This window comes from Macaca fascicularis, chromosome 10 (genome assembly GCF_037993035.2).
Source record: "Macaca fascicularis isolate 582-1 chromosome 10, T2T-MFA8v1.1".
In the NCBI taxonomy this organism is placed as follows: Eukaryota; Metazoa; Chordata; class Mammalia; order Primates; family Cercopithecidae; genus Macaca; species Macaca fascicularis.
In genome coordinates, this window is record NC_088384.1 from 89730706 (window position 1) to 89753317 (window position 22612).

Genomic DNA, 22612 nt, shown 5'->3' on the forward strand with positions numbered 1-22612 from the left:
GATCGAGACCATCCTGGCTAACACGGTGAAACCCCATCTCTACTAAAAAATACAAAAAACTAGCCGGGCGAAGTGGCGGGCGCCTGTAGTCCCAGCTACTCGGGAGGCTGAGGCAGGAGAATGGCGCGAACCCAGGAGGCGGAGCTTGCAGTGAGCCGAGATGGTGCCACTGCACTCCAGCCTGGGCGACAGAGTGAAGACTCCGCCTCAAAAAAAAAAAAAAAAAAAAAAAAAAAAAGAAACATTTTAATTACATATATGGCTCACATGTTTCTATTGGACAGTGGGACTCTAGAACTTCTCCAACAGAACAACATCTGAGATGAGGAACTTAAGTGTTTTTTAAAAAGTATTTACAACCCACTGCCCACCAGCAAGGAGCCCTCTGTGATATAAGAACAGTTGAAGAATGAACATTCCCACCAGAAAGAGACCTCAGGGCCCTCCTCTGAGCTCCATGACCCCTGAGGCCTAGAGAGTGGTGTGGCTGGCCCCAGTCTCACAGAAGTCAGCTGCACAGCTGGAACCAAGCCCTAGATTCCTCAGCCTGATTCGGCCACTCGTGCCACCATACAAAGGTACCCACTGGGATTTGAAAATCAGTGTTTTTACTTCAGCAAATGGAACCTGGATAACACCAGTTAGAGTCTGAGCTCCATGATCTTGAGAAGGCAGGATCCTTTGGGAGGGTCTGCATGGAGCCACATCTTGAGCCACAGCCAGACACCTCAGGGCTGCATTAATTGGAGGGGCGGCTCTTGTTATAGATGAGGAAGTCTGAGATGCCATGCCATACATTGCTGTCCTCATAGAGGTAGGTCATGGAGGACTGCAGTGAGGGCTGCAGGGTGGATCGGTGATACTCAAAGAGCCACAGCACCAGCCCCCACACCACTGCGGTGAGCAGCGGGAACGGGTCCCACCTGGGTTCAGGGATGTAGCCCTTCTCTACAGCCAGGCGGCCCAGGGCAAACAGGACACGTGACAACAGGTACATGTTGATCTGCAAAGAGGGAATGATGGGAATTACTGGTGATCAGTAGTGATGTCCCTCTTTTGTTTTTGATATTAATAATTTGTTTCATTTCTCTTTTTTCCTGGCTAAGGGTTTATTTTATTTATCTCTTCAAAGAATGAGCCTGGCTAAGGGTTTATTTTATTTATCTCTTCAAAGAATCAACTTTTGGTTTAGTTCCTTTTCTCTATTGATTTCGTGTTTTCAGTTTCGTTGATTTCTGCACTAAATTTTTAATTTTTTTTCTGAGATGGAATCTGGCCCTATCGCCCAGGCTGGAGTGGGCTTACTGGATCTCGGCTCACTGCAACCTCTGCCTCCTAGGTTCAAGCGATTCTACTGCCTCAGCCTCCAGAGTAGCTGGGATTACAGGTGTCGTCCACTACGCCCAGCTAATTTTTGTATTTTTAGTAGAGATAGGGTTTCACTGCGTTGGCCAGGATGGTCCTGAACTCCTGACCTCAGATAATCCGCCCACCTCAGCCTTCCAAAGTGCTGGGATTACAGGTGTAAGCCACAGCGCCAGCCCATTTTCTGCACTAATTTTTATTGCTTCTTTTCTTCAGCTTACTTTGGAGGTAGTTAAAAAATAATAATAATAAAAAAAATAAAACTTTAGAGATGGGGTCTTGCTCTGTTGCCCCAGCTGTCTCAAACTCCTGGCCTCAAGCAGTCCTCCCGCCTCAGCATGCCAAAGTGTTGGGATTATATGTGACAGCCAATAAAAATTACAGTTAAAAAAAAAAGTTTAAATTTTTTTTTCTTTTTTTTTTTTTTGAGACAGAGTCTTGCTCTGTCACCCTGGCTGGAGTACAGTGGCACGATCTTGGCTCACTGCAACCTCTACCTCCCTGGTTCAAGCGATTCTCTTGCCTCAGCCTCCCAAGCAGCTGAGACTACAGGTGTGTGCCACCATGCCTAATTTTTTTGCAGTTTTTTTTTTTTTTTTTTTTTGAGAAGGAGTCTCGTTCTGTTGCCCAGGCCGGAGTGCAGTGGCGCTATCTCAGCTCACTGCAAGCTCCGCCTCCCAGGTTCACGCCATTCTCCTGGCTCAGCCTCCGGAGTAGCTGGGACTACAGGCGCCTGCCACCTTGCCCGGCTAATTTTTTGTATTTTTTTTAGTAGAGACGGGGTTTCACCGTGTTAGCCAGGATGGTCTCGATCTCCTGACCTCGTGATCTGCCCGTCTCGGCCTCCCAAAGTGCTGGGATTACAGGCTTGAGCCACCACGCCCGGCCATTTTTTTGCATTTTTAATGGAGATGGGATTACCAACATGAGCCACCATGCCTGTCCTAAAAAATATTTTTACAATTTAAAAATATTTAAGAAATTTGAGGGAGGCAAGTAGAGAGAGGCTGCCAACTTTGCAGGATGCCAAAGAACATTAAAAAACAACTAGCATTCCGCCAGGTGCGGTGGCTCACGCTACACTTTGGGAGACCAAGGGGGGCACCACCTGAGGTCAGGAGTTTGAGACCAGTCTGACCAATATGGTGAAACCCCATCTCTACTAAAAATACAAAAATTAGCTGGTATGGTGGCAGGCACTTGTAGTCCCCCCAGCTACTCGGGGGGCTGAGATAGGACAAATGCTTGAACCTGGGAAATGGAGGTTGTTGCAATGAGCCTAGATCGTGCCACTGCACTCCAGCCTGGGCAACAGAGCAAGACTGTCTCAATAAAAACAAAACAGAACAAAAACCCAACAACTAGCATTTAGTCTCTTATTCATCATCATCTCATAGCAAAAGGGAATTTTAACCCAGAAAAAGGACAAGTCACAGAATGAGAGAGAGTTTTTAAGAGTGTATTAAGTTTTCTTTTGTGAAAACCTTACTTCAGGGTCATTTTTTCCCCTCATTTCACTACAGAGTGGTTTTCAAAAACAATCTCTGCCCCAGAGAGCAGCACATGCATTGATTTTTGGGAACCATGAAATTACAGATGGAAAAACTGAGAGGGAAGTGACCTTCCAAAGTCACAGAGGGACTGGTGAGTCACAGACCTCAGACATGTAAAAGAGCTAAGAGCTTATCATCTTCATCACCTCCACCCCAACCTCTATACAGAACCAGGGCCCCCTCCCCTAGCCCCACCTCTATACAGAACCATGCCCGCTACCCCCACCCCCACTTCTACACTGAGCCACGCCCCTTCCCCCACCCACACCTCTACACTGAACCACACCCCTTCCCCCCCACCCCCACCTCTACACTGAACCACGCCCCTTCCCCCACCTCTACACTGAACCACGCCCCTTCCCCCACCCACGCCTCTACACTGAACCACGCCCCTTCCCCAACTCCCACCTCCACACTGAACCACGTCCCTTCCCCACCCACACCTCTACACTGAACCACGTCCCCTTCCCCCACCCCTACCTCTACACGGAACCAGGCCCCTTCCCCAACTCCCACCTCCACACTGAACCACACTACTTTCCCGGCTCCTAACTCTACACTGAACCACGCCCTATCCCCCACTCTTACCTCTATACAGAACCACGCCCCTTCCCCAACTCATAACTCTACACTGAACCACATCCCTTCCCCCACTCCTACCTCTATCCAGAACCATACCCTTTCCCCCACTCCCACCCTAATCCACAACCACGCCCTTCCCCCCCACCTCTATATAGAACCATACCTCTTCCCCAACTCCTACGTCTACACTGAGCCACGCCCCTTCCCCTACGCCTACCTCTATACAGAACCACGCCCATCCCCCCACCCCTACACTGAACCACGCCCTTCCCCCCATCCCCACCTCTACACTGAACCATGCCCCTTCCCCCACCCACACCTCTACACTGAACCACGTCCCCTTCCCCCACCCCTACCTCTACACGGAACCAGGCCCCTTCCCCAACTCCCACCTCCACACTGAACCACACTCCTTTCCCACCTCCTAACTCTACACTGAACCACACCCTATCCCCCACTCCTACCTCAATACAGAACCATGCCCCTCCCCCCACTCATAACTCTACACTGAACCACACCCCTTCCCCCACTCATAACTCTACACTGAACCACATCCCTTCCCCGCCTCCTACCTCTTATCCAGAACCATGCCCTTTCCCACACTCCCACCCTAATCCACAACCACGCCCTTCCCCCCACCTCTATAGAGAACCACACCTCTTCCCCCACTCCTACCTCTACACTGAGCCATGCCCCTTCCCCCACGCCTACCTCTATACTGAACCACGCCCCTTCCCCCACTCCCACCTCTACACTGAACCACGCCCCTTCCCCTACCTCTACCTCTATACAGAACCACGCCCCTTCCCCCACTCCTACCTCTACACTGAACCACGCCCTTCTCCCCACTCCCACCTCTACACTGAACCACACCCCTTCCCCCACTCCCACCTCTACACTGAATCACGCCCGTTCCCCCCACTCCTACCTCTATACTGAACCATGCCCTCTTCCCCCACCCCCACCTCTACACTGAACCACGCCCTCTTCCGTCACCCCCACCTCTGTACTGAACCACTCCCCCTTCCATCACCCCTACCTTTGTACTGAATCACGCCCCCTTCTGTCACTCCACCTCTGTACTGAACCACTCCCCATTTTGTCACTCCCACCTCTGTGCTGAACCACGGCCCCCTCACCACCCCCACCTCGGGAGGATCTTTACCTGGCTGTTGATGTTATTGTTTTCTCCAAACACCAGGATACCCCCGAGGAAGGCCGCCAGGAATGCGTGCGCTGGGTAGGTCTTGCCTTGTATGCGGGACTGCAGGGCACGGAGACCCTTGTAGGTGAACACAAACCATGCCAGGTTCCAGGAGTGCATATACGTGGCCTGCAGGATGGCCCACAGCTTCTCCTGGAGGCTGCACAAACACAGGCGCCCCTGCCATGAGTGCAGGCTCGGCAGCCCCACTGAGCACTGGGCATGCCTAACAACCTGCCAAAGCGCTCAGAGTAATGCTCATTCAGTCACCGGCCTCTACCCTTCATGCTCTCTACCCTGATTCAGGCCTTGACTCAGTGCCACTTCCCCAAGGAGACCTTCCCTGATCACCCTACAGAATAGAATACCCATCACATCCTGTCCTGACCCTAATTTTCTTTTCCTTCCTAGCTATGGTCACCACCCGACATTTATATGCTTGTTTATTATCTTCCCCCACCCCAGTAGCAGCTACAGGAGGGTGGTGTCTGGATCTGGCTTGTTCATCTGCAGGGCCTGGCACATAGTAGGTGCTTAATAAATGTTTTTTTGAGTAAAAATGTGAAGAAGTGAAGGAGTGAGTGTCTGCCATGTGTTGGATCTGGGAATACAATTCTGAGAAGAAACAGATCTGCTCGCTGCCCTCAGGGGCTTGAGATCTGCTGGTAGAGGAAAATGTGAAATAAATAATCACAAAAAGAACTTTGACCTTGACAAGAGATGGTGCTGGGATCTTCCTGATGAGGAGGAGTCAAGGAGGTCAAGAGGGGAGGGGAGCTGCATCCCAGGCAGAGGGCTCAGCACGTGCCAGGCCCAGAGGAGGGGCAGAGAGTATGAGGAAAGGAGCAGAGAGAAGCCACAGTGGCCATGGGGAGAGAACCAGAGAGTTTGTGGGGAGGGTGCAGGGCAGAGGCAGTGGGTCCATGCTGAGTTTGGTCTTTATCCTGAGAAGTGAACATTTAAATAGAGGAGGCTATTCTTTTTATCCCTTAAAAATCACTAGAGGTCAGGTGCAGTGCAGTGGTTCACGCCTATAACCCCAACACTTTGGGAGGCTGTGCTGAGTAGGCGCCACTGCATTCCAGCCTGGGCGACAGAGAGAGACTCTACCTTAAAAAAAAAAAAAAAAAAAAGTTACTAGGAGGCCAGACATAGTAGCTCACACTTGTGGCTCACACCTGTCATCCCAGCACTTTGAGAGGCCAACATGGGCAGATTCCTTGAGCCCAGGAGTTCCAGACCAGCTTGGGCAACATAATGAGACCTTGTCTCTATAAAAAAAAATAAAGAAAAAATTAGCCTGGTGTGGTGGCACATGCCTGTAGTTCCCGCTACTCGGGAGGCTGAGGAAGGAGGTTTGCTTGAGTCTGCAGTGAACCACGATTGTGCAACAGCACTCCAGTCTGGGTAACAGATTCCCTGTCTCTAAAAATTTAAAAAAAAAAAAAAAAAAAAAAAAAAAAAAATCACTAGGGGGCAGGAAGGACAACACAGAGAAAGAGCAGAGTCTACTCCTCCCAATTCAGGAATGGCAAACTCAGGTGCTCTTAAAGCTCAACGAGGACCCTGAATGAGTGAGAGAGTCCACGGGGAAATCTTCCAGGTGGCTGGGGACAGCCGGGAGCAGCTGGCTGTCACCCCATGCAAACACAGGCCCCAGTGTTGCCAGTCCTAAGGCAGGAAAGCTCGATTTCCATGTGGAATCCACCAGTTTTTAAATGTTGGCACTAACCCTGCCTTCAAAATGTGTCTAGAGACTGACCACTCTTCTCACCTGCACCAGCACCACTGAGGTCCAAGCCCGACATTGGCTCACTTGCATCACTGCCACAGCCTCCTGGAGGGAACCTGCTTCTGCCCTTGGGTGGCCCCGCTCCCCTCCCCCCACACCAATCTGTTCTTAACCTGGCAGCAATTTTTTTTTTTTCTTCTCTGAGATGGAGTCTAGCTCTGTTGCCCAAGCTGGAGTCCAGTGGCATGATCTGGGCTCACTGCAACCTCTCCTCCTGGGTTTGAGCGATTCTCTTGCCTCAGCCTCCCGAGTAGCTGGGACTACAGGTGTGCACCATCACATACGACTAATCTGTTTATTTATTTTGAGACGGAGTCTCACTCTGTGGCCCAAGCTGGAGTGCAGTATCGTGATCTCGGCTCACTGCAACCTCTGCCTCTCAGGTTCAAGCAATTCTCCTGCCTCGGCTTTCTGAGTAGCTGGGACCACAGGCGTGTGCTGCCATGCCCAGCTAATTTTTTTTTTTTTTTTTTTTTTGAGACGGAGTCTCGCTCTGTAGCCCAGGCTGGAGTGCAGTGGCCGGATCTCAGCTCACTGCAAGCTCCGCCTCCCGGGTTTACACCATTCTCCGGCCTCAGCCTCCTGAGTAGCTGGGACTACAGGCACCTGCCACCTCGCCCGGCTAGTTTTTTTTTTTTTTTTGCATTTCTTAGTAGAGACGGGGTTTCACCGTGTTAGCCAGGATGGTCTCGATCTCCTGACCTCGTGATCCGCCCGTCTCGGCCTCCCAAAGTGCTGGGATTACAGGCTTGAGCCACCGCGCCCGGCCCCAGCTAATTTTTGTATTTTTAGTAGAGACAGGGTTTCACCGTGTTGGCCAGGATGGTCTTGATCTCCTGACCTCACGATTTGCCTGCCTCAGCTTCCCAAACTGCTGGGATTACAGGCGTGAGCCATTGTGCCCAACCTAATCTTTGTATTTTTTGGTAGAGACAAGGTTTTGCCATGTTGGCCTGGCTGGTCTCGAACTCCTGACCTCAAGTGTACCACCCACCTCGGCCTCCCAAAGTGTTGGGATTACAGGCATGAGCCACTGCGCCTAGCCTGGTAGCAGATTCTTAACCCTCACGCTGTTAACACGTAAGTCAAATAATGGTGCAGCCCTGCTCAAAATCTTACAACAATTTCCCATTGCACTTAAAGGAAAAGCCAAATTCATCTCTATGACCCAAAGCTGGAGAGGACTGACCCAGGTCAAGCTGTGACCCGCCTCTCTGTCCTCTCTCCCCTTCAGTCCCTCTGCTCCAGCCTCCTCACACTTATCAGGCAGGATCCTACCTCAAGGCCTTTGCACTGGCTATGCCCGTGGCCTGGAACACTCTTTCCCCTCATATCCACCTGGACAACTCTGTCTCCTTCAAGTCTTTCCTCCAATGTCACTTTCTCATAGAGGCCTTCCCTATTTAATTCTGCAACCTGTCCCCTCAGCACTTCTGATGCCCTTTCCCTTTTTCCCTGCTCTAATTTCACTTTTCCATAACCATATCACCTTCTAACAAACCACAGACTCTCCTTACTAGGTTTATTTTCTGCCACCCCCTGCTAGAATGTCAGCAGGAGTCACTGCCTGTTTTGTTCACTGCTGTATCCCCAGTACCTAGAACAGTGTCTGGCACATAGCAGATGCTCAATAAACACCTGCTGAATACGCATGAGTTCAGTTTTTTAAAAAATGACTTGGAGGACAACAAAAACAAAACAAACAAATAAATAAGATAAAAATACAAAATGAGCACATCTTGCAAGTTGGAGTTGGCCTGGAGGCTAGCAGTGCATGATTCCTGTACATTCTACGTGAGCCTGTATGCATTAAACACTAGACTGCAACCCGTTTTCTGAGAAATGCCTTGAGGGAAGAGCTACGGGAAATGAGAGGAAGGTGAAGAGGCTTGAGCAAGAGACGAGAGATCAGGGAGCTTTGAGGAGGAAGTGATCCTCAGAGAACTGGTCTGGATTGCTAGGAGGGAAGTAAAGGTGGAGTGCAAGCCAAAGGCTCTCCTGGCGTGAGTGCTGCATGAGCAGACGTGTGCAGGTGGAGCTACACATGGCACGTGCATGGAATGGCAGTGAGTTCTGTGTGCCAAAGGCACCCCAGGGTGGACACAACAGGGGGTCAGCTGAAGCCAGACTGCAGAAGGCACTGAAGGCCAGGCCTGGAAGCTGGGCTTTCTTGGAGGGCACAGGGAGTTTTCAAGCAGGGATAATGGAATCACAGTTGGACTTTAGGGCCAGGCACGGTGACTCACACCTGTAATCCCAGCACTGTGGGAGGCCCAGGCAGCTGATCATCTGAAGTCGTGAGTTCAAGACCAGCCTGGCCAATATGGTGAAACCCCATCTCTACTAAAAATGCAAAAATTAGCCAGGCCTGGTGGCGGGTGCCTGTAGTCCCAGCTACTCAGGAGACTGAAGCAGGAGAATCGCTTGATTCCCAGAGGCGGAGGTTGCAGTGAACCAAGATCACCACTGCACTCCAGCCTGGGCAACAGAGAGAGACTCCATCTCAACAACAACAAAAAACAAAAGAAAAAAAGAGTTGAACTGTAGGAGGGTGATGGCGGGGACAGGGTAGACCCAGCTAAGAAGCTATTACGACTGTCCTGGCACTGAGGGCTGACCACCTTCTCTCCCAGTTTGAGGGATGTGTACCTGCCATTCCGGAAGAGAAAGGTCATGACCAGTGCATGAGGGGCCCGGATTTTGGCTCCATAGCTGTAGAAACAGAAGAAAACAGTTACTATAACGTCACTGTGTTGCACTTTCTTTTTGGGCTCTCCTTTTGACCGCTTGTTCTCTCTCCCCATCCCAAATTCTGACACCACTTTGGGAGGGGAAATCATGCTGGATGCAAATCCTGGCTCTGATACTTCCTGGTAGTATGGTCTCAGGCGTGTCCTTTAACTTCTCTGAACCTCAGTTTCTGCACCATAAAAAGGGATGTTATTTTTAATTATTCAACAACAGAGCCTCATTCTGTCTCCCAGGCTGGTGTGCAGTGGTACAATCACAGCTCACTGCAGCCCTGAACTCCTAGGCTCCAGCGATCCTCCAGCCTCAGCTCCCTGAGTAGCTGAGACTACAAGTGTGTGCCATCATGATCAGCATAAAAAGGGTTGTTTTTTGTTTGTTTTTTGAGATGGAGTCTCACTTCGTCACCCAGGCTGGAGTACAGTGGTGCAATCTTGGCTCACTGTAGCCTCCGCCTCCTGGGTTCAAGCAATTCTCCTGCCTCAGCCTCCCGAGTAGCTGGGATTACAGGCGCCAGCCACCATGCCAGGCTAATTTTTGTATTTTTAGTAGAGATGGGGTTTTACCATGTTGCCCAGGCTGGTCTGGAACTCCTGACCTCAGGTGATCCGCCAACCTTAAAAAGGGATGTTAAACGTCAGAGGGCTCGTTGTAATTTCTTTTTTCTTTTCCGAGACAGAGTCTCTCTCTGTCGCCCAGGCTGGAGTGCAGTGGTATGATCTTGGCTTACTGCAACCTCCGCCTCCCTGGTTCAGGCAATTATCTTGCCTCAGCCTCCTGAGTAGCTGGGATTACAGGTACACGCCACCACGCCCGGGTAATTTTTGTATTTTTAGTAGAGACAAGGTTTCTCCACGTTGCTCAGGCTGGTTTCGAACTCCTGACTTCAGGTGATCCGCCTGCCTCGGCCTCCCAAAGTGCTGGGATTACAGGTGTGAGCCACCATGCCCGGCCCTATAATTTTGATGGAAGGAGATGGTACATGTAAAAGGTCCACCATCCTTGCTCAACTGGCTTTGTGGAATTGCTCCCTCTGCTCCATCCTGACATTCTCACTGCAGCCAGTCTCATCTTTTTTTTTTTTTTTTTTTTTTTGAGACGGAGTTTTGCTCTTATTGCTCAGCCTGGAGTGCAATGGCGTGATCTCGGCTCACTGCAACCTCCGCCTCCCAGGTTCCAGCAATTCTCCTGCCTCAGTCTCCCAAGTAGCTGGAATTACAGGCATGTGCCACCATGCCCGGCTAATTTTGTATTTTTAGTAGAGATGGGGTTTCTCCCTGTTGGTCAGGCTGGTCTCGAACTCCCAACCTCAGGTGATCCGCCCGCCTCAGCCTCCCAAAGTGCTGGGATTATAAGCGTGAGCCACCCTGCCCGTCCTAGCCAGTCTCATCTTTTAAAAACATCAATCTCATCACATCACTCCCAGCTTAAAATCCTCTAACATCTTTCCACTACTCACAGAACAAATTCCAAGCTCCTCCCTGCAGCCTTGAAAGTGCTACAGGCTTGGCCCCTGGTCAATGCTCCCACCTCACCCCAGAGCCCTCCTCTGCTGCTCCAGCCACACTGTCCTTCCTGGACTGCGTCTGACACATCAGGTCCTTCTCTGCTCTTGGCTTTGTCCTGGCAGTTCCCACTATCTGGGGTGCTCCTCCCCAGTCACCTTCCCTCAGCCTTCCAGTCTCAGCTGGGCCCTCTGTAAAGGCCTTCTGTTACTCCAGCCTAGGTTTGCGCAATTTTTCATTGCCACAGATCCCAAAACTTCTCTCCAGCACTTCATCTTCCCAGTTTAATGACTCAGCTATTAACTATTTATTCTATTATAATGATCGCTTTCCTGTGCTAGACTGTGGGCTCTGTGAAGACAGGGAATGTGTCTGGCTTGTCATCTGCATAGTCCCTAGCACCCCACATGGTACCTGACAAATAACATGTGATTGATAAATAACTGTTGACTGACCGATGCCAGAACAGCCCTTACCCATGACAATGTCATTTCTAGAAGGTTCTATCTTCAGCTTGGCTCATCTTAAAGTTAACAAATTCCCTAAAACAGCTGTTAGATAACACTATACCTCTTTCTAACTATTATACAAAGGAGGACCTCAACTTTGTAAAAAGGCATTTATAAAAAGGCTGGTACTTTGGAAGGCTGAAGTGGGCAGATCATTTGAGGTCAGGAGTTTGAGACCAGCCTGGACAACATAGTGAAACCCTGTCTCTACTAAAAATACTACAAAAATTGGCTGGCTATGGTGGCGGGCACCTATATTCCCAGCTACTCGGGAGGCTGAGGCAGGAGAATCTCTTCAACCCGGGAGGCGGAGGCTGCAGCAAGTCGAGATTGTGCCACTGCACTCCAGCCTGGGCAGCAGACTAAGACTCTGTCTCAAAAACAAAAATAAAATTTAAAAAACTGGAAGGAAATATGCCACTGTTATTAGCAATGCCCACTGCACTGGAGGAATATAAAATTTATTTTTGCTTGCTTTTTAAACTTTTCTATACTTCCAAAATTATCTGTGATTAAGCATTGCTTTTAAAATTATTAAATATTTTAAATGTTACATAATTGCCTCTTTTTAAGATTCAAACCTCTTCTCCCACCCCTCCTTTCTCCTCCTCATTTAGGGATCTAGGAATGATGTGACCATGTTTACTTTCATTGTTTTAACTATACTCAAATGAATAGTAGAAAGACAGTGGTATTTGGTGCCAAAGCCCTGCCATGTTTTGCTGTGTGAACTTGGATAAATCAGTTAACCTCTCTGAACCTCCCTTTTCCCATCAACAAAAGGTATTCTCCATTTTACAGAATAGCTTTTGGCAGTTACGCACATGTAGAAGTTCCTAGCTCAGTCAATATTAGTATCTCTTCTTTTTTTATTCTTTATTGGACAACTCCACCCCTACCCCTATCCCTGACTAAGTTCTCCAGGTACCGACCCTGGTCTTACCAGGCTACAAGGTCTAAAAATCCTGGACAGCCCCCTTGAGACAATGGTCATGAGCCACATACTATTGTCTCCCCAAATATACATGAATGTTCACTGTAGGCTTGTTTGAAAAAACAAAAGACTGGAATCAAATCTGTGTCCAAGGCTGGGTGCAGTGGCTCATGCCTGTAATCCTAGCACTCTGGGAGGCCAAGGTAGGAGGACTGCTTAAGGCCAGGAGTTCAAGACCTGCCTGGGCAACATGGTGAGACCCCATCTCTACAAAAAATAAAAAATTTGGCCAGGTGCAGTGACTCACGTCTGTAATTCCAGCACTTTAGGAGGCTGAGGTGGGTGGATCGCTTGAGCCGGGAGCTTGAGACCAGCCTGGGCAATGTAGTGATACTCTGTCTTTATAAAAAGTATGAAAAATTAACTGGTGTTGTGCACCTATAGTCCTAGCTACTTGGGAGGCTGAGGTGCGAGGATTCCTGGAGCCCAAGAGTTCAAGGCTACAGTGAGCTATGATCACACCACTGCACTCCAGCCTGGGTGACAGAGCAAGACCCCATCTTTAAATTAAAAAAAAAAAAAAAAAAAAAAAAGGCCCAGCACGGTCGTTCACGCCTGTAATCCCAGCACTTTGGGAGGTTGGGGCAGGTGGATCACCTGAGGTCAGGAGTTCAAGACCAGCCTGGCCAATGTACTGAAATCCCATCTCTACTAAAAATATAAAAATTAGCTGGATGTGGTGGTGCACACCTGTAATCCCAGCTATTCAGGAGGCTGAGGCAGGAGAATCGCTTGGACCCGGGAGGTGCAGGTTGCAGTGAGCCGAGATAGTGCCATTGCACTCCAGTCTGGGCAACAGAGCAACACTCCATCTCAAAAAAAAAAAAAAAAGAATGAGGCAACTTTATGCACACTGATATGGACATACAACTTATTAGAGCAAGGTGTACAGATGTGTGTGCAGCACAGCAATAACTGTGTAAAATGAGGAAATTATAAATCCAAAATTATTTCAACATAAAACTTTTAAAAAAGATGTGTGGGGGTGCCGGGTGCAGTGGCTCACACCTGTAATCCCAGCATTTTGGAAGGCCCAGGCAGGTGGTCACGAGATAAGGAATTCGAGACCAGCCTGGCCAGCATGGTGAAAACCGTCTCTACTAAAAATACAAAAAAATTAGCCAAGCATGATAGCGCGTACCTGTAGTCCCGCTGCTTGGGAGGCTGAAGCAGGAGAATTGCTTGAACCTGGGAGGCGGAGGTTGCAGTGAACCGAGCAAGATCACACCACTGCACTCCAGCCTGGGTGACAGAGCGAGATCCTGTCTAAAAAAACAAAAAAACAAAAAGGGCCGGGCGCGGTGGCTCACACCTGTAATCCCAGCACTCTGGGAGGCCGAGGCGGGCAGATGACAAGGTCAGGAGATCGAGACCATCCTGGCTGACATGGTGAAACCCAGTCTCTACTAAAAAATACAAAAAGTTAGCCGGACGTGGTGGCGGGCACCTGTAGTCCCAGCTACTCAGGAGGCTGAGGCAGGAGAATGGCTTGAACCCAAGAGATGGAGCTTGCAGTGAGCCGAGATCATGCCACTGCACTCCAGCCTGGGCAACAGAGCAAGACTCCGTCTCAAAAAAGAAAAAAACTTGGCAAAAGGGTCACTGATGATCAAGCAATAGCTGACATAATCTGGCCAGAACCAGTGGGAACCAGTTCTACCTGACTCTTGAGTGTCCATGGGAGCCAAGAGCCTGGCACTGGGGCCAGGCATCCTTGGGTTTGAATCCTGGCTCCAACCCTGACCAAGTGCTGTGGCCATGAGCAATGGGTCTACCTCTGAGCTATAGCCTTTTCATCTGGAAAATGGGGACAATGGCAATTCTGATCTTGCACACTTATTCATTCATTCAATAAATATTTGAGAAACTACTAAATACCAGGTGCTAGTAATACACCAAGGAACAAAATAGATAAGTTATGGCCTCATGAAACTTACTTTCTTTTTTTTTTTTTCTTTTGAGACGGAGTTTCACTCTGTCTCCCAGGCTGGAGTAGAGTGGCCCAATCTCGGCTCACTGCAACCTCCACCTCCTGGGTTCAAACAGTTCTCCTGCCCCTCAGCCTCCCATGTAGCTGGGACTACAGGCACATGCTACTACACCCAGCTAATTTTTGGTAGAGATGGGGTTTTGCCATGTTGGCCAGGCTGGTCTCGAACTCCTGATCTCAGATAATCCGCCTGCCTCGGCCTCCCAAAGTGCTAGGATTACAGGTGTGAGCCACCGTGGCCAGCCTGTGCTAAGCATTTCACACATATTGACTCAATCTTGATAGTATAAGTACTAGTACCATGCCCATTTTACAGAAATTGAGGCTTAGAGAGGCTAAATGACTTCCTCCAGATCACAGAGCAGGTGGGACCAGGGTTCAAGCCAAGGCATCCATATCCTCCCCATCATCCCACGTTGCCACTAGGATGCCAATTCCGGGGGGCACAAACCACTTTCTCTGGTTTGTTCTCTACTTTGTCCCTGGTTCTGGCACTATAGGACCTCAATAAATGGTGGCGGCCGGGCGCGGTGGCTCACGCCTATAATCCCAGCACTTTGGGAGGCCGAGGTGGGCGGATCACGAGGTTAGGAGATAGAGACCATCCCAGCTAACACGGTGAAACACCGTCTCTACTAAAAAATACAAAAAATTAGCCCGGCGTGGGGACAGGCGCCTGTAGTCCCAGCTACTCCGGAAGCTGAGGCAGGAGAATGGTGTGAACCCAGGAGGCAGAGTTTGCAGTGAGCCGAGATTGTGCGACTGCACTCCAGCCTGGGCGACAGAGCGAAACTCTGTCTCAAAAAATAAATAAATAAAATTTAAAAATAAAAATAAAAATAAATGGTGGCTGTTATGCACTAGGTTTAAAGGAGGCTGAGCTCCCCTCTAGGCACCAGCCAGGGCAATGACCCCAAGACCTCCTCTCTTGCAGGTAAAATGCCAGGATAGTTGCAGCTTCTTTTACATTCATTGTCAGTCCCAGGAGCCCCCTTAGCCAAATGGGACTTGGCGCTGGAGTCCCACAGGTGAGGAGGAGTGAGAAGCAGGATGCAAGTCCATGGGCAGCTTCATGGGGGCAGTATAAACAGGAGACTTCTGCCTGCCAGCTAGAGGCCAGAGCCTAGTTCCCCATTGTGCAAATAGGGCCGTTGAGGCCAGTCAGGCCCAAAGGCACACCGCGAGGCGAGGTGAACTGAACCCAAATAAGGGGATACAGGAGCTGGCATGGGAGGAGGTCAAAGCAAGAGGGCCAGGCTGCAAAGGTTGGAAGACCCAGAAAATGTGCAGTGGGAAACCCAGTTCAGGGCTGGGAAGGCGCGAAACCCAAAATCCAGCTCCCATTGCATAGATAGTGACCTCCGAGACTTAGAGACAAAAGAGGACTGCTCCAGGGCACACAGCACTGCGGCGTCGGACTTTGAACTCGCGCCTCCGACCCCAGCCAGGACATCCCTCAGCCCCAGCCCGGCCCGATGGCCCCACTCACACAGCCCCGTTCCGGAAGCCCTTAAGCACGGCCAACGCAGCGTGGTAGCGGCGCTTGCGCAGCAGTGCGTTGACGGCTACGAGCAGAGCCCGCAGCTGCGGCGGGGCTGCCATAGTGCGGGCGGCGCACCGGCTCGGGGTGCGGAGCTGGAAGCGCACTGACAGCCCGAGGGTCCAGCTGCAGCGCCCACAGCCCCTCGGTAGCGCCGCCAAGTCGTGGCGTCTATAAGCTGTTTCTGCCGTCACTCATGCATGGAAGGCCAATCAGAGAGCGTACTTGTGTCATGGGGCAATAGCACTCATCGAGATAGTTGTCTGACTGGAAGAGAAAGGAAAGCCTGTAACCAATCACAGTGGGGTCCGCCCAAGGACACACACACACACACACACACACACACACACACACACACACACACACACACACACACACACACACACACACACACACACACACACACACACACACACACACACACACACACGATTTGTCCAATCAGAAGGCATTTTCCCTTGGGCTATGTTCGGTTCACTAGTGGGTTTGGGAGGAGGCGTGTACTTGGAAGGAGGGCTCCAGAAGGAGGAGTCGCCCTGCTTAGAGCTGAGATGGGCGACAGGTGATGATACAGGGAGGAGCAGGTCCCCATCCGACTGGGGTATCCTTTACCATAGCGATCTTCTCAGAGTGTCAGTCACATGGCCCCTCAATGGCTTCAATGTACGTATGTATGTTTTGAGATACAGCCTTGCTCTGTCACCCAGGCTGGAGTGCAGTGGCGCCATCTGGGCTCACTGCATCCTCCCTCCCCCAGGGTTCAAGCAATTCTCCTGCCTCAGCCTCCTGAGTAGGTGGGACTACAGGCACCCACCACCATGCTCGGCTAATTTTTTGTATTTTTAGTAGATTACAGGTGCCCGCCACCATGTCCAGCTAATTTTTGTATTTTTAGTAGAGATGGGGTTTCACCATGTTGGCCAGGCTAGTCTCGAACTCCTGACCTCAGGTGATCCACCTGCCTCGGCCTTCCAAAGTGCTGGGATTACAGGCATGAGCCCAGCCGGCTTCCACTTATTCTTAGAATCCAAACTCCTCCCCAAGGCCCAGGAGAGAAGACGTCCTGTGATCTGGTCCCTGCCTCTCCCTCTGACCCCACGTTCCAGCACTTGCCACCTCACTGCTCCGCAGCCAAATGGCCTCCCTTCTGTTCCTTGGGCCAAGAACCCTTCTACCTCAGAGCCTTTGCACTGGCTGTTTCCCCGCCTGGTATTCGCCATCCTGGGCTCTTCCCATGATGAGCTTCTTCTCATCCTTCAGGTTTCAGCTCAAATGCCACCTCATCAGAGAGACTTTCTGAGACATCCAATTTGAAGTAGCATTGTTCACTCTGACTCATTACCCTGGCTCTTTTTTTTTTTTTTTTTTTTTGAGACTCAATCTATCGCTCAGGTTGGAGTGCAGTAGTGTGATCTCAGCTCACTGCAACTCCTGCCTCCCAGGTTCGAGGGATTCTTCTGCTTCAGCCTCCCGAGGAGCTGGGACTACAGGCGCACACCAACATGCCTGGCTAATTTTTGTATTTTTAGTAAAGATGGGGTTTCACCATATTGGCCAGGCTAGTCTCAAACTCCCGACTTTGTGATCCACCCGCCTCAGCCTCCCAAAGTGCTGGAGTTACAGACATGAGCCACTGTGCCCGGCAACCCTGGTTCTTATGTGTTTTTTTTCTTTCGCAAAACTTTTGACACTTTGGACTTACTTGTTTACTACGTGTTCATTGTCCATTGCCCTTACCAAACTGTAAATTCTATGAAGGAAGAATGTCTCAATTTCTGCTATAACCCCAGCACTGGGCACATGGTGGGTACTCAACACTTGCTTGTTGAAGCAACACATAGTTTTGGGTTGTCATCTCCCAGAGCATTGATGGGTGACATTAACATATGATGTCACTCACTGTGTGGAGTTGTCACTGAATAACAGTTACACATTGAGTGGTGGCTGTGACTTGTGAGGGTGTCCCCTGGGACTTGGGCCATATGGTATTTACCAGTGATATTATTGCCTCGGTGTCAGGGGACAATTTCAGAGGTCAATAAAGGAGGGAGTTGTGCTGGGCCTATTTTGTCACTGAAACTGGGTTTTCTGGGATTTTTCTTTTGTAATGGTAGGCTACTTTATTCAGTTAATCCTTCCTCTGAAGATAATGACTATGTTAGACAATATATTAAAATATCCTCTTAAAAATACTGAAGTTCCATGACTGGGCGCACTGGCTCATGCCTGTAATCCCAGCACTTTGGGAGGCCAAAGCGGGCGGATCACTTGAGGCCAGGAGTTCAAGACCACCCTGGCCCACATGGTGAAACCCCCGTCTCTAAAAAATTAAAAAACAAACAACAACACACACAAAAAAAACAAAACAAAAACAAAACAAAATGCTGAAGCTCTGCCAGGTGCAGTAGGTAGCTCACGCCTGTAATCCCAGCACTTTGGGAAGCCAAGGTGGGTGGATCTCTTGAGCCCAGGAGTTCGAGACCAGCCTGGGCAACATGGCGAAAACCCATCTCTACTAAAAATACAAAAATTAGTCAGGCCTGGTGGCACACATCTGTAGTCCCAACTACAGGCGTAGAAGGATCACCTGAGCCTGGAGAGATCAAGGCTACAGTGAGCGGTGATCATGCCACTGTACTCCATCCTGGGTGACTGAGTGAGACCCCATATCAAACTGAAGTGCTTAAAAGTATGAGGAATGTGGCCGGGCACGGTGGTTCACGCCTGTAATCCCAGCACTTTGGGAGGGTGAGGCGGGTGGATCACCTGGGGTCAGAGTTCAAGACCAGCCAGACCGACACGGAGAAATCCTGTCTCTACTAAAAATACAAAATTAGCTGGGTGTGGTGGCATGTGCTTGTAATGCCAGCTACTCAGGAGGCCGAAGCAGGAGAATCGCTTGAACCCAGGAGGTGGAGGTTGCAGTGAGCCGAGATCATGCCATTGCACTCCAGCCTGGGCAAGAAGAGCGAAACTCCATCTTAGGGAAAAAAATATATATATATATGAGGAATGCTCAGGCCAATTATGGAGTGAAAGCTGGCAACCAGATGGAGCACCAAGGCTACTTATGACATGAGGGCATTTACCAATATTAAACCTGCAAGTTTCAGCTTGTCAACCACACAGGGCAAGGGGGACACAAGTGAAAATCCAGGGCCTCCCAAGGTGGGCAGATCTCCTCACATTAAGCTGAACCCCCAAAGGGTGCCACCCTCAAGTCTAATGTGAAATGAATCCACTGTAAAACCCTCACCATCAGCCCCAAGGAACTACAGAAAAGGCTGCCTTGGGGCTAAGCAGAACAGTTGAAGGAGAAGGAAAGAGGATTTTTTTTTAAAGCTCTTCCTTAGGAAGTTGTGATCGTTGATGAGTTTTTTTGTACCCCAGGGAGTAGAGCCTGATATAATAGATCAAGAAAGCTCAAGCTACGAACTGGGAACCTGGTTTGAGATGATAACCAAATAGATGTGCTCCCCAAACCCTTGGCAAAAAGGAAATACAGGCCGGGCGCAGTGGCTCACGCCTGTAATCCCAGCACTTTTGGAAGCTGAGGCAGGTGGATCACCTGAGGTCAGGAGTTCGAGACCAGCCTGGTCAACATGGTGAAACCCTGTCTCTACTAAAAATACAAAAATTAGCTGGGCGTGGTGGCGCACGCCTGTAGTCCCAGCTACACAGGAGGCTGAGGCAGGAGAATCGCTTGAACCCAGGAGACGGAGGTTGCAGTGAGCCGAGATCACACCACTGTACTCCAGCCTGGGCGACAGAGCAAGACTCCATCTCAAAAAAAAAAAATTGTGCTTACAAAATTTAAAACTTAAAAAATCAATATTGGGAGCAAAAAGCTATTTATTTAACGGCATATTTGAAAAGGAACCCAACAGAACTTCTAGAAATCTACTTCTGGTCCCATGAAGAGTCAGTCACTAAGTCCTGACACATGGCCCGGCATCAGAAGGTGTTTGGAAACTATCTGGTTTTGCGAGTTCTTCCTGGGTGCTCTCTTTTGCTAAGCCCTTTCTCACGTAGATAAATAAGTTTCTGCCCTCAAGGGCCCCGCACAGTGCTAAGGGTAAAGAGTTGCAATAATGGGGACACTTATTGTCTGGTGACTATTTTAATTTTACGTAACTCTGAGTTCCTCAGGGCAGGGCCTGTTTGTTCACCTTTGCCCAGTGAGCACTTAGAGAGAGTAGAGTACTGAGTACTGCCTGTGTGCCAGGGATTGTTTCCTGAGTGCTTTCTTTTCTTTCTTTCTTTCTTTTCTTTTCTTTTTTCTTTTTTTTTTTTTTTGAGACAGAGTCTTGCTCTGTCATCCAGGCTGAAGTGCACTGTGGTGTGATCTTGGCTCACTGCAACCTCCGCCTCCCATGTTCAAGCCATTCTCCTGCCTCAGCCTCCTGAGTAGCTGGGATTACAGGCACCCACCACCACGCCCAGCTAATTTTTGTATTTTTAGTAGAAATGAGGTTTCACCATGTTGGTCAGGCTGGTCTTGAACTCCTGACCTCAAGTGATCCCTCACACCTGGACCTCCTAAAGTGCTGGGATTACAGGCGTGAGCCACGGCACCTGGCCCTAACCTTTTTTTTTTTTTTTTTTTAGACAGAGTCTTGCTTTGTCGCCCAGGCTGGAGTGCAGTGGCATGATCTCGGCTCACTGCAACCTCCGCCTCCCGGGTTCAAGTGAGTCTCCTGCCTCAGCCTCCTGAGTAGCTGGATTACAGGTGCCCGCCACCACGCCCAGCTAATTTTTTTATTTTTTTTTTTTATTTTTAGTAGAGACAGGGTTTCACTGTGCTGGCCTGGCTGGTCTTGAACTCCTGACCTGGCTGAACTCCAAGGCCCACCTCGGCCTCCCAAAGTGCTGGGATTACAAGCGTGAGCCACCGTGCCCGGCTGGACCTCATTTAACCTTAATTAGCTCTTTATTTATTTGTTTATTATTATTATTTGAGACAGAATCTTGCTCTGTCACCCAGGCTGGAGTGCAGTGGTGCATCTGCCTTCCAGGTTCAAGTGATTCTCCTGCCTCAACCTCTTGAGTAACTGGGATTACAGGTGCGCGCCACCATGCCCGGCTAATTTTTGTACTTTTAGTCGAAACGGGATTTCACTATGTTGGCCAGGCTGGTCTCGAACTCCTGACCTCAGCTAATCCGCCTGCCTCAGCCTCCCAAAGTGCTGGGATTACAAATGTGAGCCATCGCACCTGGCCCCTTAATTAGCTCTTTAAAGACTCAGGTTAGGCCGGGCGCGGTGGCTCAAGCCTGTAATCCCAGCACTTTGGGAGGCCGAGGCGGGCGGATCACAAGGTCAGGAGATCGAGACCACAGTGAAACCCCGTCTCTACTAAAAATACAAAAAATTAGCCGGGCGCGGTGGCGGGCGCCTGTAGTCCCAGCTACTCAGGAGGCTGAGGCAGGAGAATGGCGGGAACCCGGGAGGCGGAGCTTGCAGTGAGCCGAGATCGCGCCACTGCACTCCAGCCTGGGCAACAGCGTGAGACTCCGTCTCAAAAAAAAAAAAAAAAAAAAAAAAAAAAAAAAAAAAAAAAAAAAAAGACTCAGGTTACAGTTACATTCTGAGGTACTAGGGACTAGGATGTCAACATATGAATTTTACAGGAAAGACACAATTCAATCCATAACAGTCACATGCTTTGCTGCTTACTATCAACACCAACCAACCTAACAAGATGTCAGGACCCAGCATTGCCTTGTGTGTCAGCACGTTCTTCCCCTTGTGGGGACTCAGCTGGGAGTCTGATTTCACCTTGAGATTCTTCCCTCCCCATAGAGAAGTTAACTTTTCTAGGCTGGCTGGAGCACTCATTGTGGAGTGGGACATTGGACATTTCCCACTCTCCCTCCTCCCTGCTTGACCCTTTGCCTGGAATTATTACATTACTTACCCCAGGAGTCTCTAAGCTGTGATTGGATTCTGTTCAGCACCAATCAGGTAGCCCCAAGGGAATTGGACATGTGACTGATAAGTGTTTGCTGGATGAAGAGACGCCAGTTAGGGGTGGAAAGTTTGGAGTGGGGGGAGCCTGACTGGGGAGCCTGCCAGAGGTGGGGCTCTATGTCCCTAAAACTCATTCAGTTGTTCCATCGGTCAAGCTTTCAGTCAAGCATTTCCCAAGTTGCCTCTGTGCTAAGCCTTGGGGTCCAATTTGTGTGTGTTGGGGTTCTTTTTTGAGATGAAGTCTTGCTCTGTAGCCCAGATCTTGGCTACAAGTAGCTGAGACAACAGGTATACTACAGGCATATGTAGCTCATATCTCGGCTTGCTGCAGCCTCTGCCTCTCGGGTTCAAGCGAATCTCCTGCCCCAGCCTCCCAAGTTGCTGGGATTACAGGCACGCACCATCATGCCTGGCTAATTTTTGTATTTTTAGTAGAGACAGGGTTTCACCATGTTGGCCAGGCTGGTCTTGAACTCCTGACCTCAGGTGATCTGCCCACCTGGGCCTCCCAAAGTGCTGGGATTACAGGCATGAGCCATGGTGCCTGGCCAAGCTCCTGTTGTTCTAGGCATTTTAGCAAGAGAGAACAGCATGTGCAAAGGCCTGCAGAGAAGATGAAAATCTACTCTGCATATGCACCTGGTGGTATGGAAATATGTGGGAAGCTGCCAAGGCTTAAGTTAGTGACTCTTTTACTGTCCAGTGCCTCTCATCACCCTCAGAATAAAACCTCCACCCTCCTGTGGCGCAGTCCATCTCTCTATCCACATCTCCCTCTACCCATACATCACTTGTTACCCTCGGCTGCCCCTTTACAGTTCTTGGCTTCCTTTCATTTTGGCCTCAGGGCCTTTGCACTTG

At 49.8% G+C, this 22612-nt stretch overlaps 1 protein-coding gene across 1 annotated transcript; it reads right to left on the reverse strand.

Annotated features, from left to right (window-relative positions):
• Positions 1-591: 591 nt before the first annotated feature.
• PXMP4 (peroxisomal membrane protein 4) lies at positions 592-15929 on the reverse strand. The gene is made up of 4 exons (XM_045362776.2): positions 15732-15929; positions 9146-9208; positions 4666-4864; positions 592-1003 (listed from the first exon to the last, which is right to left on the reverse strand). Exons 1-4 carry the CDS (start codon positions 15842-15844, stop codon positions 740-742), a joined length of 639 nt encoding a protein of 212 aa, XP_045218711.1. The 5' UTR covers positions 15845-15929; the 3' UTR covers positions 592-739.
• Positions 15930-22612: the final 6683 nt, after the last annotated feature.